At 37.3% G+C, this 20,179-nt stretch overlaps 1 protein-coding gene across 11 annotated transcripts in view; it reads left to right on the top strand.

Moving 5' to 3' along the window:
- LOC148373607 (receptor-type tyrosine-protein phosphatase F-like) overlaps nt 1-20,179 on the top strand; it is a 317,971-nt gene that overhangs the window by 158,433 nt on the left and 139,359 nt on the right. For 6 of the 11 annotated variants that reach the window (XM_088327232.1, XM_088327256.1, XM_088327280.1 and 3 more), the window contains exon 5: nt 15,893-16,081. In XM_088327232.1, coding sequence (XP_088183358.1) covers nt 15,893-16,081 — 189 coding nt within the window. Of the gene's footprint in view, nt 1-15,892; nt 16,082-17,800; nt 17,819-20,179 lie in introns of all 11 variants that reach the window. The other 5 variants (XM_088327216.1, XM_088327264.1, XM_088327239.1 and 2 more) reach the window with 1 other exon arrangement.

Raw genomic sequence — 20,179 nt, 5'->3', positions numbered from 1 at the left:
CTCTAGGTCCAGTAACTGGACCTATGAAATATCCTGTGGAACCAATGCCTAGTTTTCACAGGATGAGCCATTTTTCTTTAGGGCGTCCATTTAAGTGTAAATATCCATGAAATACAGACGATATTCAATGTTGAGCATATTTCATGCGGGTGTACGAGACAGATTGGCATTGCTAAATTTTGGCGCCATAATCAGTTTGTTTGTTTTAAAACAAACTGTAATCACTGCACGTCATCTGACCATTTGAAAAAACTGAGAATTTGGTTGACTAAACGATAAAATGATACAAAACGTGGACGCGGTCAGAGATCTAGGATTTGAATATTTTCATGTTTAGATTTAAATAGCCAGGTATATCAGACTTATTTGATTTAGTAATCAAGTTTTAATGTCATATTTTCCCTGTACTGTTCAACTACCTGAGTTGTTGCTCAATGCACAGATGCAATTACCAGTACATTTTTCGTGGGGCTGTTTGCACGTTGTTTTTGAACCCGTCTCCTATAATCAAAGTTGACAGTGTTGACATGGACTGCATATTATTCATTACGTCTGACCGCTGGAATAAATAACGCGTGTCACCAGAACCCAACATTTTAATTAAGCCAACCCACCACCATCCACTCTCCAAACTCATAAAAGTCTTTCCTATCTGCCCGCAATTACACTTAGCGTGTCAGAGTGAAGCCCTGGCGATGATTAATTTGAGGCGTGCAGATGATTGATTCATTTGTTGGTTTATGAGCTTGTGGCTCAGCAGAGGCCGTCACACTTTCCTCGTTTTTAGACCTTTGTCATCTTTATCCTGTGACTTCAGGAGCAATATTAGCCACACTCCTTTTTAAGTTTATGTATTTTTCACTCAGAGCATTGAATGCCAAATCCAATCTAATCTCATAGTCGAGGAAAAAAAAAAGGAGAATACAAATACAGAACCCTACTGAGGCTAAGCGGTGCAGATTATGGGTGGATGGATGATTACAAAAATAGCGATTCCAAAATATTTGTGTTGAGTGGCAAGGCATCCGTGCACATTAACACAAATAAATAAAGATTTGGGGTTATTGGTTCCTTTAGGTCAGGGGTTGGGAACATATGTGAACCATGTAAAGAAGCATATTTTTATTTTTATTTTGAGATCCACACCAAATATGTTGATACACAATTCAACAAAACCACCAAACCTGCTCTTCTGACAAAAGCTAATTATTCAGCACATTTTATTTCACTGTGTGATGTTTGAACAATAGTAATGCCAGAGCGTGGTTCCCATATCAACAAATACACCACTTAGTAATTGTTTCCCTCCTGCTGTTACCTAAGCATGTTTAGGCTCATTTTGTCAATTATTTCTGTTGTAAATAATAGTTACAAAACAAGGTGCAAGTGAAGTTCTGTTGTTAAAATGTCACAAAATACTGCATCGAGAAGGATACTCGTGTGTTTGGGGAGTGAGCACTGTGTGCAGAGATCTGCATGCCCCCCCTAGCTCACCAAATCAAATTGCTCTTAGTGATTGTTGATATAGGGTGTTTACAGTTTGTTTTGTGGGTTTTTATTATAAGTGTCTAAACAGTTAACAGATTGTTTAATGAACATCCATATAAAGGATTCCTTGGATAGGTCCAGCCAAAGTAGGGTATTTTACACCATGAGTGTAAACTGTAGTTTAGCTTATACCTATATATTTAGTACCAAACTAATGTGTTTAATGTGTTGTGTCGGCTTCGCATACTTTAAAATTGGAATATCATTAAGAAAAGTATTTTGGCCCTTAATCTATCTTCAAGCTAGATGTAGACACTACTCCCCGTGTAGATTTTAGTTTCCTGTTTGATTTAAATTGCAATTTTTTTAATCATTTTTGTTCTAAATTAATATACAATTTAAGTAGTTTTATATGTTGAATTATGCTTTTTTTAATGAAAAAGTACTTTTTTACCTTTTTAATTCGTAATGGATACTTACTTTCATTTAAATGGGCTCGTCCATTAACTAGCATTAGCATTACGCCAGTTATGTTTTGAAAAAGTTGTATACAGTGGTACTTTTACTTACAATTATCTCTACATACAAAAGTTTCATGTTACAAAGAACAGAAAATATTGCCTCTAGTCACAAAGGTGTTTCAGGATACGAAGACAAAAATACAGACCAGTACGCGCTGCCATTTGCTGCCACCAGAATTCTACCTGGCGACCGGTGCGTATGTGTGACTCCTGGCATGCTCTTTGTGTCCCTAGTTATAGTTATGGGTAATTTTTTTTAATAATTAAGGTTTTCTTTTTTTATCTTTAGATTATGCGCTTCTCGTTTTATGATTATTGTGTTTTAATCAAATTTTAACATGCATTTGTTTCACGTTTTGATGCTATTTAATGATTAATTAAAAACTTACAAATGTTTCAGGTTACAAAGCTTCTACCAGAATAATTTAAATCTGTAAGTAGAGGTACCACTGTATTTGGATATACAGTTCATGTAACTCTTCTTTCAGTGTGTTTAGTTCTACAGTTAATTCCAATCTATATGTCATTAGAGAACCTAAAGGATGTTTAGGTACAACCCAATCACAATGATTTGCTCCGGGCTTACAAGCGATAGCGCATGCCAACAAGCCTGCTCTCAAGAAAACGTACCCTACGTTTTGTTCACAATTGTCCAGAATGAATCAATCATCTTTCTTTCATTATTGTCGCTCAGAGAAAGCATAGGTTGCCGTTTTTTTTTTTCAATCTCCGAATGTCTGCTTGTGCGGCGACACGATGGCAATAATATAACCTCCCCCAACTAGCAAATAGACTCCTCCGACTGCAATGATCCTGTGAGGGAGTACAAGCCAGCGCAGGTGTAGTTTCCATTGACTCAAAACAAGGTGACTTGCCCAAAAGAATCCCGGGCAATTCAGAATACCACCCATGGGCGCGTCGTGTCGGGTCAGAGGCCAGAGTTATATACAGAAAGCGTGCGCCCTGGCATAAATAAGAGAGGCGTGCTTTGCGGCAGTGCGCTAGAACATAGCAGACGGATGATATCAGTTCTCCGATAAAAGAGAAATAGAAAAGTGGAAGAGATGAAGGTGATAAAAGTCGGAGGATTTTGGGCGTATCGGTGGAGGAATTAGATGACTGTTATTGATTATGTGCTCACAGGCGGGGAAATAAGAGCAAATGTTTTGCTGCGCCAGACGAAATAAGTATATTGTTTCAAAGGTTACAGGAATGCATTACAGTCATTTTACTCTGGATAAACAGCAAACTAACATCTACATAAAGTTGGTATGGGCATGTTAAAAAAGCATTTTTTTTTTAAAAACCTTATTTTTAAGCCTCAACTTAGTCAGTTGCCTTAAGGTGTGTTGCAACCTGTAAGGACTGTTTGTCCAATGCACCATAGCAACCCAATCAACACCTGGAGGTGCCGTGCAAAGTTCCACGAGACGTGTATGTCGTCTCTTCGTCTTTGGTTACATTCATTTCCCCCCTAAGCCCCTTCCCCCCCTTCTCCGCCTTGGTTGATCCTGAGATTTGTAAACATGCTTATCTGCCTCAAAGAAAGTGGTGAATGGAAGCTTTCAGGCAGGGCCTTGCGAAGAATTTGGATGCTGTTCTGGTTTTTCATTCCAGTCACCTTTATCCACAAGAGATTCTCATCACTTAAAAAGCGTGTTGCGTCAGTATTCCGTTGAGGTGTTTCTTGAAAATCGAATGAGGGCCTTGTTCACGAGAATAGTAGGAACGTTTTCTCAGCTCTATGAGCAGAAACCCAGGCTTGGATGTTAACCTATTAGCTGCAAATAAGTAGTTTTGTCATAAAGCCTCAAAATAGTCTCAGTGTCGCTACTGCGGATCAGATTGCCATGTGAAAGAAGTCAGGACTTGTGAGTTAAAGGTTTCACATACCTGAAGTCCTGTGAACCTTCACAAACGGCCTTCTCACCATTTAGTGAGACATACAATTTGTGGTTATTATTATTATTGTGATTTTAGGAAACTGATGTGCTCTTCATGCTTTATTTTTCCTGTGCTAATGGCAGTTCACTTTGTTTCCCTTTGGATCGAAGGTACCCAAGGGTTCAAGGCAAGTCGGGTTCAACACTGGCGCGTGTAAAGATGCAACGCCCAATCTTTTGATCAAGTCAATGATTACCAGATTAATCACATCAACTTATATAATTGATTATTCGTCAATGCACCTTCGGTTTCTATTGCAATGTTGAAATATTTAGATTTTCAGTCTCTTAATGGTGAATTGAGAGTTAAATATTTTCTTTTTCTCTATTAAGGTATGTGTTAACCGTGCCCAACTTGGATCAATGAGTCCTTTACTTTATTTTCCAATGCAACTATCTACTTTTATCTTACCTTCATCAAAGCTGTTCGGGGCGGAACAAATTAGGCTCGAAGATGGTGGGATGGGGGGAATTCTGGAGAGTGACATCATGCTTGTCCCTACATTTGTTTTTGTTGTTTTCCAATTGTCAGTAATCCATGAAAATCATAAAAGTAAATGGCCTGCTTCTAGTAGGGTCCAAACAGCAACTCAAACCCCCAAAAAGGTAAAAAAAGAAGACTTCATTTTTGAGCGTGTCCTAGAAATGCAAGTACAGTACATGCACACGCACCGTGAATGAGCTTACTGAGGCTGTGATCATGACTTGTCGCCTGAAGATGACGGCAGAAAGTAACAAAGTTTCCAATTCCTGACAGTTCTTTTGAGGTTGACACAGTATTCTGTGAGAAACAGGTACAGTAGTGCCATTTTTTGTTATTTTTAAAAGTATTTTCTTAATACAGTAGCAGAAAAATATGTAAACAATATATTTAATGTAATAATCCTTAGCAGTGCAATTGGAATGAGTGAAAAATGTTATGTGAGTTACAGTACTGGTTTTAAAATATGTTAAAAATGTTTTTACAAGTTGAACACGGCTCAAATTTGCAGGAATGAATTTGAACCATTTTTAACTGTTTTGTTCATCGATTTCAGATTTTGTTTCAGAACTCCATCGGTATTGTGTGTCGAAATTAAAAAAAAAGATAAAGAAATAAAAAAGTAATTTTGCTATATTGTCAAAAAACAGGATAATCGGCAAAATTATCGTCCGATTTATCAAATAAGCCATTGTTTGTTGCAGCTCTTGTGTTCTACAAAGCAATACAAAAAAAACAACAACACTCGTCCGTCAAGCATTCTGACGAGTGACTAATCAAGCAGCTTTTTCAGTTGAACATGTTGAACTTTTTATTTGCATCTTCCCACAACAAACACACACTAGCGCGCACACGACTGCACACACCCCTTCCTTGTTGATCCCTCACCACTGTGCACGAGGCACATGCAAATGTCTCCTCGCCTTTGCGACGCTCCCGTCGGAAAACAGCCGCGGGCCTTCCACTTTTTCTCCCACTCTCCAGATAACTCGTGTGCCTTTCAGTGCCATATTGACTCCAGACCAATTGAAGCACAGACGGCACCTTCAGTACTATCTAGTTTTTTTTTTTTCCCTCACCGATTAAAGAGGAAATGCTTTAGTGTATTTTGTATTGTTTACCAAAAAATAAAAAGACCTGATGCGATTCATCAGATGCTAGAAAAAAGTGTCTGTTTGTTCCCAGAATGGTTTTTATCCTAATCGAACATGGCACTTATGAATGTTTACTCCTCACAATACAGCTGGCAGTCTTTTTTTTTTTTTTTTTTTCAACCTTCTCTACAAATGTCAGCTGCACAGATGCTGCGTCTTCTTTGCTGGGTGTGACTTTGAAATCAAGCTCAGTAATCCTGAATGATTTTCAGGATGCATAACTTGGTAGATTTTGGATTGCATTTCTATATCTTAACATACGTAGCTTTTCCTGTCTTGTGATTAATCAACTTAACTTCCTCAGTTAATTACAGACGCTCCCCTACTTACAACCATTTGAGTTACAAAAAACGGTCGATACGAATCTTTTTTTCAGGATGTCGAAAAATATCCGAACATTGCCGTAAGTCAGATTTTGTACTGTGCACCTTTTTCCGACTACAGGACATTACTGTAGTGCTTCTTTCTGCCACTACCGGTGTGTGGCGCTATGAGAGATCAACCAGCATCCACCCTGAAAAAGAAATCGGCTTCTTCTTCCAAGTTCGTGTGTAAACATACTGTACTGAATCTCCAGCGCGCTAAGAACTTTGACATTTTGTAATGTTTAATATCCCGTGCATCCATTTAATATGGTTGGTGTAAAGTGTAAAGAAAAAGTGATCTGTTTCTTTTGAAAGGAAAGTGGAATAAGAAAGCTTGATGCGGTAGAGAAAAGGGTTGGATCGTTTTTATCCGGCCACTTTCTTTAGCTAAGGAGCAAGTCGCCTAACTCTTAAGCTCATTTTCCAAAAGTAAGTTAAACTTAATTTTATTTAGCGTTATAGAGCATATTATTTCATAAAATGTTTATTTTTTTAGTGCAAAACAATACAGGTTACTTATACAAGCCTTAAACATACGTATATAAACCTTAAACATACGCAATATAGCACTGAATCGACTTACGATATTGAAGTTCAATTTACGGAAGATTGTCCGGAAAGTCGTCAGGAATCTCGTTCGTAAGTAGGGCATCGTCTGTAATAACTACTTGTTATCCTGTATCAAGTGTTTTGCATTATGCGTGAACACCCAGCTGAAAGTAAAGGTGCTATACAAATTCAATTTTATTTGTTATAAGTGTTTTGTTTGTCAGTAACACTTTTTATTCATATTATGTTTTTATCTATTTAGTTAAAGCTGGGGTGCGTCATTGAATGTCCTTAGAAAGTTGGAAGTAGAATATGTTCTCTATTGAGTATGCGTTGACAATACCCAACTGAGTTTAAATAGCATTTATAATTTGTTTTCCCATGGCGCCTATCTGCTTTTATCTGACGTTTATTAGATGTGTTCGGGACGCGCAATACATCCGAAAGCAGGAAAGGAGATATGGGGAAGGGGGGAGTTATTCCAGGCGCCTAATCACAGTTTTATCTTAGTGGAGCATTCATATGGCAAAAGTAAAAAAGGGGCTGTTTCAAATATAGTTTATATAGAGTTTAGAGTTTATTTGAAGGTGTCTAAGAAATGCACATAATTGATGCATGGGCTGTGATCTGGTGGCAGAGAGTAACTCATTTTAAAATTCCGCACAGCACCTTTAATGCTTATTAGTTTTAATATGTCGTTATTTTAATATTTTTTCTGGGAAACACTCGATTTATTAAATGACAAGAGATGGGGGGAAAACAAGAAAAAAAAAAAAATTTTGCTCATATCTCAAGGCAACAGTTTTGAGGTTTAAAGGAACACTGTGTAATACTTGACCATTAGATGTTGTTGTATTGTGAAGTGCAACCAAAAACGAGTGCTACAAAGCACAGAAAAATACTACGGAGACTCACAGTGAGTAGGGTTGCACACTCTCGAATATCAGGATTTTGAGACTCTTACAAATAAACAAGACTTGACTTAAAAAAATGTGTTTTGTTTATTCTTTTTGTTCTTTTTTTCTTTTTTGATGCGCATGAAAGTAACTAAGATACATATTTTTGAATTACATAAGTTATGGTCTGCCTTCATGTGACCCATGAACAAAATAAATTAATTGATTAAATGAAAGATCAAGCAATGTTTCATCTCGGGATTTAGATAGATAGATAGATAGATAGATAGATAGATAGATAGATAGATACTTTGTTCATCCCCGAAGGGAAATTCACATTTCCAGCATCATCCCTGAGCTGAGAACAATCGAGAACAATCGAAAATAACACGGGAGCTGGGGACACTGTGTAATATTTGACCCATAGATGTTGCTGTGTTTTGTAGTGCAACCAAAAAAACAAGTGCTCAAAGCCACGGGAGATAATACAATTTAAAGACACTCAAAGTGACCAAACCGCCCCACTTTTCTGCTCATTTTTCTTCGCGGGGTACCAATAGCAGCAAGATGTCAAACCATCATGTCAGCTCCCTCCAGGTGACAAATTTCTCGACCTACGGGTAATAACATGCACGTTACTGATAGTTTATGTATTTTTCCTTATCATTCAAATCCGTATTGCTATCTTTTCAGTTTATTTTCCACTAGGAGACACTACATAATCCACAATGTCCCTTGAAAACAAAACCCATTCTCAACTCCTCCAGTTGAAATTGTCACTTCAACACATTTGCACATCTCAGACACATGGGAAGTGTTTTAATTGGGGTAAAAATGTCACGCCATGTCTCCTTTTAACAATTGATGCAGAATGCAGTTTTCTCATAAATATTCCGAGGCATATGCTTGCTCACCGTACATGTTTCACAACTAGGTTTTCTCCATAGGAGGCTTCTGTTCTGCCCACACGTTAAACATTCAAAGCGGCACGTCTGTCCGACCTGTGGACTGCAGATTGAAGCCTGTAACAAAAAAGCACGCCCATGTAAAAATGCAGTGCTTTATCCCAAGTGTCAGGCCTACCTTGTTACCTGTTTTCCCCCAGTGGAGATGTTTGAGGTGGACGGGGGCAGGGTGGGGACGCGACATTAGCGCGGCATTGCCATCCAGCAGCCCTCCCAGAGGGACAGTAAGACGAGGACGGGTCTATTTCAGCGGAGCCGTGATTAGAGCCGTCGCCCTCGTCGCCACGCTTCGATCGCGTTGGTAATTGGAGCTGGCAGGAGGTTGGCATGCAAAGCCTCCCTAGTGCCCGCCTACCCCGCCCACCCCCCTCCTCTTTGCGCTCCTTCTTACTTATTTCTTCTTCCCTGCACCTGCTTTGCAATCACAGGTTAGTCCTCTTTACACCAGCAGTTTACGAGCGCGCCACGGCTTTTTAATTGGACTATTTTCCACGCTAAGAGTGGCCACCCAAATCCAGCATTTTATGTTTGAGCACCTCCACACACTTAAAGGGACAGTGTGTAATATGTGACCTCTAGATGTCGCCGAATTATGTAGACAACAGAGAATGAGCGCTAAAAAGCAGTTTGTATTCTTCGTTGCGCTTTTTAGTTTCAAATTGAACAAAATGCGGAATTAGCTCGGGAGGTAGGGCACTCGCCGTGGGATCAAGAGGTCGCAGGTTAGATTCCTGGCTCCTCCGTGTTACATGTCTAAGTGTCCTTGGTCATGACACTGAATATCTAATGATGAGGAAGTAGTTGCCTTGCATGGCTGACGCTTCTATCGGTTAGTTAGTGTGTAAAAGGGACAAGTGTGAAGCACATTGTAAAGCGCTTTGGGAGGTCTTCATTGAATTGAAAATCGCTATATAAATGCAAACCATTTACATTTACATAATTCTTCCTCTCATTAGTTCGGCAAATAAATAAAGCAAATAATGTGGAAAAAAAGAGAAAATTAAAGAAGGTTTTATGACAGAACAAAAATATAAAAAGAAAAATGTAGCATCACTTGCAAAGGAAAACGTAAAATAAGATAAAAGAAAGGAATAACAAGGAAAAGAACAAAGATAATACATAGAATACAATACAATGTATTGCCATTGCTACAAGTGAAATGCATTTTTCCCGCCTTTTTTCTCAAAAGTTTTTATGACATGTTTACACTGGAGTGCCATTATCTAATCTCTGCATACCGTGTTTACTACTGTCCTATCAATGACAATAAAGAGAATTAGATTTAAAATTAAAAGTGCCCTCCTGATTGTGCATTAAAACAAGACACAATGCCACAGTTAAGATCATAAGTTAAATGCATTAGTACACAAATAAGTAATATTACATAAAAATAAACAAATAATAAACTGAATAATCCGTTGTCGTTTTTGCACATTCCTGACTAAGAATTTTACATAATTGTGGGCTATTATTGCCAAAGGGTCAAAGCGGTTGTTCAATCTATTCATTTTAGACTTGAGGGTAAATGGTCAATCTGTGGGCAACAGTTCAAACAAGTGATGTCTGGGGTGCAAATTGTGCTTAACACTTTTCTGAGCGCGATCTCTACAGTGATGTGAGGGAGCAAAAGAAGGGAAGAAAAAAGAAGAAACAAAAAGGAGGGATAAATAAAATTGAAAATTAAAATAAGGAAAAGGGAAAGAAGAAAACAAGGAAAACCAAAAAGAAGGGCAAAACAGAATGAAAAAAAACATGGTGAAAAAGAGGAAAAAGCACAGTATGAGGGAAAAAAAAATCATTTTTTTGTTTTTTGAGTGTACCCTTTGCAGCAAGATGATAGACAAACATGTCGGCTCCTTTTAGGTGAGCCTCATTATCTGTAAAAATACAAAAAAAATACATATTTATCCACCTACGAGTATTCTTCATAAATGCATGTTACGCTAATGATTCAAATCAATATTGTTTTCCTTGTAATGAAGGCATTTTTTACCACTTAGAGACGCTGAATAATACAACCTGTCCTTTAAAAATCAACTCACCAGCTCGCGTCATAATGTATTTTTTGCATTCATTCCCATCGGCTGACTTCTCCCCACAGTCTCCTATTTGTTGGAATAATAAATTGCTCAGTCTGCTTCACTTTTTCGGATCAATACCAATAACACGCAGGCAGACACAGGCGACATTTTGAGAGGTCTTCTATTGTTTTTGCTCGAGATTTCCAATAAAACGTTTTTTTCCAACTTATACTATTGTGAATAGAATAATTCCCTCGTCACTCCGTGGGTCGACTTTTGCGTCCTCTTTGCATGGCACATTTTCACTATTAATAGTTTCCACGGATACCCATGTAATTTGCGTATTTACGGCATCTCTTTACAAGCAACAATGCGCTGATTGGAGCAACCAGATTTAACTGTTTTCACGCCTAGTCCCAAATGATTAACCTTTACACATGCCGTTTGCGAGAAGTCCTATTGGAAGGGCAAGCACTAGCGTCATTTTTACGCGAATAGACGTTTCTACATTTTAGTTTCGACGTGATGATTTCCTTTATGTAACCCACCCAAATCAACAAGTACCTTGTGTATTCTTTGCTCGGTCCAGTCTATAAATTGTGCTCATATGTGGCTTCGATGAGCATAAATTTACACTATATGGATGGGTACAACACCATCTACTACAGTATATATATAGATGGATACAACTTGTATTTTCGCTATGTGGGCAGGAATTGAAATGAAAATGTCCCAGAGAAATCAACCAATACACACGAGGATCTTCAATAACTGAGCCAGAGTTTGCATGTATTATTTGCATCTGCACTGCATCTAAACATCTGCTTGTTTGCACAAATAAACACATCATGTTTTGCGTAATACAGTTCTGTTTTATTTTTATTTCGTAGACGTAACCTTAATATAGGTGGTTATAGAATGGATTAACTGTGAAAATCAATGGAATAACTTTTATTTGAGTTCTGGAAATGGATGCAAAAACGTTTTAATTTTACTCATTGAGGTCTAAATATTTCAGTTAAAACATGAATGCCATGACGTATAAACTAGTCATTTATGTGATTTGTTCAAAAACGTAAACTATGAACACTATACAAAATGAAATTCCCAATGGATTTATTTACTATCTTTCAAAGTTAGATCCAGAAATTAGGATCGAGTTGGGCCTCAATAGTCTATCATTAACCCTGGCTTCTCTCTCGCTGTTTTTTTTAAATTAGTCACATATTATCTGGCGATGGAAACAGCTTGTCCCACAGTATAAGGTCCCGATCCAACCTCTAATGAGTGTGTGTTAGACGTGAATTAAAAACAGTGGGTAATTATGAAAAAGCAATCATGAACCCATTTATGAAGAATGAACTGGTGGATTACCGCTTTCTTAAAAAAAAAAAAAAAAATCAGGTTCAGGATTAACATGTAGGGTTTCAAATATTATTTTGATATTTCATATTAAACAGGGGTTAGGTAAATCAAGCTAGGTTAAAAGTATTTTAAACACCGCCAAAAGTTGATCAAGTTTCTGAGGTTTCAGGTCAGACTGTAGTCTTTCCAGCCGAGATAAGGGTTTCAAGCCAGGGGTTTTACGTGAAAATAATTGCGCTGGTCTTCAGAAACATCAAGCAGGAGGTCTGATTTGATTTATTGGCTCCCCTCCAAGCATTGCCTTCCTTCGGTGGCGTCCCCCGCAATCAAAGAGGACGTGAACAAAGACTCGTCTTTGTCTTGCCAGAATTGACAAGTTGGCAGCCAGACCAGCTGCTGCAGTCGGGATGCCAAGCAAGCCTCAAATGTTCCACAATAGCTTGTCAATTGCTATATTCACACAACTTGCGCAGTTTTGTTCTCTTCCTTTTAATCAAATGAGTGGTACATGCAAATTAGTTGTACTAGTTGTGACAAAATATGTGTCATTTTGTAAGTTTTGTAAATTTTGAACAATGCTGTTCTTTCACCCAAAAACCCCACAAAGTCCTCTGATCGGAGCTGTAACAGTTCATCAGACCTTTCGGCCTGTTGAATCATCTTGATTCTAAGCTTAAATAACTAAATCTTGACCTATTTTCATAGTCATTTCCCTTCTTATGTATATGCACTTTTCGTGTTAATAGTATCTACTTTGACAAAAAATGTAATACCTAAAAACTTCAAAATAATGTGTTTATGAATTATGAGAATTTCATACAAATTGGTAATTTCGTTTTTTGTGTTTTATTTTGAGAATTGTATTCTATTCTTGATATTTTTTACAGATGAGTCATAGAATAAGAAAAATGATATAATATGATATGACACTGAGCCAAACCACCCAAGAAGGACTGGATGGTGAAAACTGCAACTATACAATACAATGCATGTGCCAATATGTTCGCGAAAATTAACTTTACATCTATACGGGGTTTTACAAGATATAGGTTCTTATGCGTCATATAAACACTTTGAGAAGCGTACGACATTGCCTTAGTAATTCTTCACCATTTTACATGCAACAGTCTCGTCAGCCATTGCATGAGACTACGGTTGACAACCAGATTGCAGAACCGCTTGTCGTACGAAAAATCCAGAAGCGGTATTATTTTTCTATATTTTTCAACTCTTAAGTTCAAATAGACACTACATATTTATATACAACTCCTCTACATTTACATGTGCGTTAAGCATTTAGCTAGTATGTGTGTTGTTCCTGTATGGTTGAGGATTGAATGGGATGAATTTAAACGCTTATAAGTTATATTTTTCAGAGTAAAAATCAGGTTCCAAATTATGGTTTCAAGTGTTTTTGAGTTTTAAAACGATACCTGTAGGCTTTCAGATTTTGGTTTCCAGCCTGTGTTAAGGTCTCCAAATTGCATTAGTTTCTGGTCAAAGTTGTGTTTTTGATGTGTTTTTAAACAAGGTCAGGGGTTCATATTTGGCTTTCAAGTCAAATTTAGGATTTTTAGGCTTCAGTAAGTGTCTCAAGTATCCTGAGCCTTCGCAATAAAATTGAAAACATGCCTGTCTTAATTTGTGAAATTGCTGTTTCCAGCCAAGGTTAGTGTTTGTATTTAGAGTGTAAACCTTTTAAACCATGGTAAAGGTTTTAACAGTGTAAAATAAAAAGCATGCTTGGAAAACTGAACCAAATCATGAAGCCGCTTTGATTCAACTGAATTTCATAAAACACACACCTTGGATTTCACGGCTAACCTGCCAAGCTAAGGGGGGTGGGGGGTTGGGGGAATGTCTGGTTCACGCATAAGCCGTGATGATTTATTCTCTCCCTGTTTGCACTTTCCCGATATGACCACCCCGCAGGCGTGTGTAATATCCCCGTTTGCATTTTTCACTGTACAAAAACACTCTCCTATAATCTTAATCATAAATATTATATGGGTGGCAGTACAACATTGTTTGCTCTAAAATACCCCCTGTTAATGTGGAAAGGGAAAAGGGCTCAGCTCGCCGAAACGTCGCAGCATGAATGCAAATATGTTCATGTATAAAGCAGATGCTGATGCGTAGGGCGTTGGAATCATTTCAATGCCTGAGCAAATCTGCTGCTGTCAATGTTCAAAATTAATATGTGCCACAACCACAGAGATGTGCCTGACAAGTTATGAAAGATAACTGCAACCTTGCCCAGTAGTAATAAACAGGGCTTACTGATCCACAGAAATGACAGTGACCTCAAGTCGATTTTTACTACATGCTTTATGTTCCCCAATGAGTTCAATCTTTCAGATTATTATTACTATATATTTCAAGCAGGACAGCCCGGCATTGCAGGTCGTGGTTTGCTGAAATGTGTGCATAAGAAACAATATAATCAATAAAGGTGTTGATAGAAGATTGCATTTGGCTGTTTGGAATGGGTGATGGTCAGGAACTGCAGTACCTGATTTAGCCGGTAGGGGAGGGTTTAGAGACCTCATGAAAGCATGAAGCAGATGTTTATCAAATTATGGGGAATTTATTGTGGGTGCTTAACTAAAGACACTCACGGAGGCCTAAACTACAAAATTAGAAATATATATTAGAAACATCCATTAGATTAGATTATATTAGATTTGATTTATTGGTAAAATAGATCGATATATTAGCTAGAAATATTTTGATTTGATTATATATGTTTCATTTAATGACTCATTTAACACATGTGGATGACCAAACTCCTTTGGTATTTAAGATCATTTTCGATTACCATCACTTTTACACACACACACACACACACACACTCACACACACACACATATATATATATATATATATATATATATATGTGTGTGTGTATATAATCATGTATATTCATGTATACACATTATGTTTTAGGATAGTTTTATGTTATTTTACCACTTTTTTTATCTTTTTGATACAGGATCATTCCCTTATTATAAAGTGATTTACTTTTCAAGTGTTTGCTACCTCACAGTTTTTAATTGTGCATTGTGCTCGACATTCTGACCAAACAGTCTCCCCGCTTATCATTATTATTTGACGGTACAGTATTTTTTTGTAAAAAAATAATTGTATCCAGCCCACTTGTATTTGTTAAAAAAATGTTCGAGCCTGTTTGTTGTTTAGTTTTAATGTATGATCAAGTATTTAATTGTATAATCATTGTAAAAAAATAAAACATTTTCAATTTACGGATTTTACCTATCATGGGTTCTTTTTGGCACGTAACCCAAGCGAAAAACAAGGTATTAATGTATATATTTATATTTTTCTCTAGTAAAATGTGATAACCATAATAATTTATAGAATATTTCTGAAAATGTTGATGTCATTTAGACTTTCTCATTTCAAGATATATATATTTTGAAAACATAAACTATATAATAAATAAATGAGCAAATGTATCTGGCACCAGCTAGAGCACACAATTGTTGACATGCTAATTTTTTTTTCCATATTTTGCTATTTCAATTGTAAAATTTGATTAAAATATTAACATAATACGACCTAAGTGTTAAAATTTAGTGGTATGAAATAATATGTAGATGAGCCAGCGTACTTGTTTTGTTTCGCATTGCCCATGAAATAATGGATTGAAATAGTCCATTAATTAATCATAACACCGCGTTTCAACTTCCTTAGCTCATTCCGAGAAAAATTATATATATATTTTTTTATTTTAAATAGAAATGAAAATATGCTAAATAATGAATTAATTAGCATGAGCATTGTGGAACCGACAAGGCTATTAATCGTTTGTATTTTCTCTCCAAGTTAATCGTGCTAGCTAAAATAAAAAAGAAAATAAACTTCGACCAGACTATAATCCACAAATTTTATAAGGTTAACGCCATAGTTTGAAGGGACACGTTTATCATCATTTCTATTTTGATGTTTCATTTTTGTTTGCTGAAAACTCAATGTTCCCCTCAACGCCACTGCGTATTCCTTATAATTCTTGCATCCTTGAAGCTTTCAAAGATCATAAGAGGCCTCTCAACATGTTATTTTTCTTTTTCTTCTTCCACCATGGCTTACCTAACAAAAATCCCTCCTCTGTGCTAATGTGCAGAGAACCAAATCCCCCACGGCTTCCCCACCATTGATATGGGCCCCCAGCTGAAGGTGGTGGAGCGCACCAGGACCGCCACTATGTTGTGTGCCGCCAGTGGGAACCCTGACCCGGAGATCACTTGGTTCAAAGACATGCTGCCAGTGGACATCAGCAGCAGCAACGGTCGCATCAGGCAGCTCCACTCAGGTATGCTTTGATCAAATGGCCTTGTTTTTTCTAGTATGTTGATTGCAATTAATTCAAATGCATCAATATTTTTACATTTGTTTTCGTTTTTTTTTTTTACTAGAGTGGATGTGCGTATATTCTTGAAAAAACTTATAATTTCTCCAGTATTTTTGATATTTGTACTTCATTAGAAAAGAAAAACGCAGTGTGAGTTTAAGTTGTGTTTATAAATGTATTTATACCTGGAGGTTGTTAGATATTTCAAAATACCGTTACAAAGGGTCAATTGAAGGCAAAAATAAGCGCATGTTTTGTACATATCCAAAATGTCATTTTTGTCATACATCTGGTTAGGAAGTTTGTGGTCTTATGTGACCCCTAAAGTGGCACTTATAAGAAATAGTGTGCCATTCGTTAATTAATTTGCCTCAAATTGCTTTAAATGTAAGTCCCCGACCTTAAAGAGTACCGATTATGTCATTATATAAATGATTGCTCATTCTCATTGTTGAAAACTACGATTGTTTTGATAGAAGTATTTAGTAAATGGAAATACGAATGATTTATTAATTCACAATGTATATGCACTATCATATACAGTAATATATTTATTTCTTGCTCCTGTTTCGAGCTTCCAAAATATTATTCGAATAATTGTTTCATATTTTTTTGATACATGTATTTTGCAGACTAAAACACCAGCTATGTAGTTATTTACAATGTATGTTTATTCTCATATAAATGCGGTGATTTTTGTAACCCCAAAAATACTCTTCAAATGAGTGTTTAGTGTTGTTTTTTTTCATTTTTAAATATATTTAAAGCTTACATATCCTACTTATTAGCTTTCATTACTTTGTATTAGGTATATTAGTATTTTATTTTAATCATTAACTGTTAATAATAAATCAGTTTTGGATCACAGTTGGGTTCTACCTACTGCACAGACAGTCATTATTACAATAATCCTATGATATTGTTTAACATGAATACAAATATAACAGTATCACTGAATTCCTATGGCAACTCAAATAAATGTACTTTTATTTATTGGATACACTATTTAGGTCTGTCAGATGGAAAATAAACAATTGCATCTTCCTAAAATTAAATTGTATCCCAAAGAAAAAGTTGACATCTCTTGGGGAACGAGTTGCTACTTGGCTGCTTAATAGTCGATACCCCGAATTTGAACATAATCAGTGCAACTTGTGTTTTTTTCCTCGTAAGGGAAAGGCTGTATTATATTAACATAAAAAAAACTATTGTCCTATCATACGCCATTTGGTCTTGCAACCAAACTTTTAATTGGTTTTCTTTCTGGAGTGAGACAGTGAGGGGGTGCCTGCAAACACGCTGATATGCCCTCGGACGAACAGCTCTTTTCATCCGCCCCCCCTTCCCATCACCACGACACAATTTTCCTGACATCTGCTGACACATCAGGACATAACGCTAACTGTATGACGAGATGTATCACAAAAATGAAACACAACGCTGAGTGATGCGTGAGTTTTCTGCCTGTACACGGACAAAATGTTCGAAAGAGGCGTCGAGCCCTGTTTACTTTATCACCTTGCCTCTAATCTGTTTATTCTTTATCTGAGTCCTGCCAGAAAGCTACAATATGTGTTCAATTTTTTTGTTTGTTTTGTTTTCTTCTCTCCCTATGATGATTAATTGGATTACTAACTAAATCTCTCAACCCCTGTTTGCTTCAAAATGACTCCCACATAGGTGGTACGCCAATTAGAGGTAAGGATGACTGAAAAAAATGGAAAAAGTACGGCAAAGAATGTGTACCATGACATCTCATGCAAACAGACCGTTCGTATCAGCTACCCCACCTTACCAAACGTTTCCCCACCACCCCAGGTTCCATCGACACTGCTTTCACTTTTACCCTTCGTCTCGCCAGTACATGGTCTGTCTGCTGTGGTTACGCCTCACACACAATGTTCACCAGCCGCGCCGTCTGCCTGTTCCAAGGGGTTTTTTTTGTACAATAATCCATTGTTTTTTTGCAGGAATGCATTCCCAAAAAGTCCCGCGATAATCGGAACCCGTAAAGTGGAAACATTTATTTGATATCACTAACATATAATACAAACAACCGTAACAGAAAAACAACTATAGATCTAAAATTCAAAACAAAGAACACATATTTGCAGCTGAATGAATGGTCTTTATTATCATGCTGCAACAGTACAACAGAATTGGAGGGCTTTTCCTTTCAGTGTGAGGCCGTGATGTAAAAAGTGGCTGGCTAGCATTAGGGATCCTTGCAATGAGCCAGGTCTCACTAATGTAGCAGTTCACCACCAGTTGTAGCTTCAGGTCATATATTTCCTGGGTTAAAGATCTGGCGTTGGTGAGATACAGGGACAGCTTATGAGAGTTGTTACGTACTCGTAGAATTAGGCCTGCCCCACTTTTGCCTCCTCTCCGGGTACCTCCTCAGTCTCTCTGTGACCCTAAACGCCTAATTCATACAATGCGGGTCGGGAACATGTCTTCCATTGAGTTGTACCTCTACTTACGAATGTCTCTAGATACAAAGGTTTCAGATTACAAAGTACCTTAACGGGAAAATAGTGCCTCTAGTGACAAAGGCGTTTCAGGATACGAAGTCAAAAATACAGTACGGTACGCGCTGCCATTAGCCGCTCCCAGTTTCCTGAGTGAAATTGGCTTTGGGTTCAAATCTGCCTGGCAAACCAGTGTGCGTGCGTGCTCCCAGGATACTCTCAGTTTCAACGTCACATTTTAGAGTTCAGAGATGATGATGTTCTGGGTTCCGGCAAGATAGCATGGAGGAGGATGCAGCCATCATTCAATCAGCCCAAATTAAAGACGTTTAAGCAAAATTCCACAAAGTCTCGGAATTTGTGGAAGGGAACCACCCGGGGCGCCTGCCTCGCGTATTTTGGACGGATTGTTAAAAGCCGGCGAAAGTAAACATCATTGGATCAGTTTTGTAAGAAACGCGAGGCAATATGGTAAATGAATATATATAATTTATTTTATTCTTTGATACTTTTTTTTTTACATTATGTGCCTCTCATTTTATGTTCATTGTGCGGTGATCTAATGTTACCTCTATGATTTAATAAAAAAAAATATCATATTGTACTTTTGCGGGGCTGAGAACGGATTAACGCACTTACATTCAAAATGCGTCTCTACTTACGAAATTTTCAGGTTAGAAAGCTACTCCCAGAATAAAGTGCTCAGAGATAAAATAAGGACTACGCTATTGTTCTCTATAGTTCCAGTTCTAATATATGCAAAGCCAAATTGGCGCTGTCAGCGCTTAGTTTGGTCCATTTATAGGTCAAAGTCCCAACTACAGCGTATAGTTATGGTGTTACCACCAGACCTCTTTTTGGCTGTACATATCTGTAGCATCCTGCACGTGAACTTTCATTAAACAATGTATGTTCACTGTTGAGACACATTACGATGAAAACCCACCGAGCAAATTATTAACACCCGAAAACACCAGCCAAGGAGCCAAAGCAATTTGATTGGGTGAACAGTGGATGTGTGGGTGGATCTCTGCACAGATTGAGTACTTCCCTCTAGCTCTCTCTCTTGCTCAGCACCCCCTGCACTGAAGATTGATTAAATCCGTATCCTTTTTTTCTGCAATATTTTGTGACATTTTTTACAAAATAACTCTCCTTGCACCTCGTTTTGTCAAACCAAAATTTCAGACGAAAATGACAGTCAAAATTGGCCATAGGAATCTAAAGTAACTCCGGGAGGGAGACAAATTTTAAGTGGTGCATTTGTCAATAGGGGACACGGCATCTGGCATTATTATCATGGATTTTATCAAACGTTACACAGTGAAATTGAATGTGCTGAAAGAATTGCTTTTGTCTGGAGAGCAGGTTTGGTGGATTTGTTGAATTTTGTGTTAAAATACACGTTGTGCCTCTATCTCTAAAAGAAACTCCAAATAGTTCGCTTTAACGGCTCTTTGAATCAAAAAGGTTCTCGACCCCTGATATCAAGTTTTAAAAAGATAGGAAATAGAGCCTTAGTCTGTTGGTTAAAAAACGCGTCTGAAGCTTGCAAATGCGAATTCACAAACAAGCGTTATTTTAAGAA

Source organism: Urocampus carinirostris, chromosome 1 (genome assembly GCF_059441175.1).
Source record: "Urocampus carinirostris isolate Australia breed hairy pipefish chromosome 1, RoL_Ucar_1.0, whole genome shotgun sequence".
Taxonomy (NCBI): domain Eukaryota; kingdom Metazoa; phylum Chordata; class Actinopteri; order Syngnathiformes; family Syngnathidae; genus Urocampus; species Urocampus carinirostris.
The sequence above is the reverse complement of the archived record's forward strand: the minus strand, read 5'-3'. Positions and strand labels throughout refer to the sequence as shown.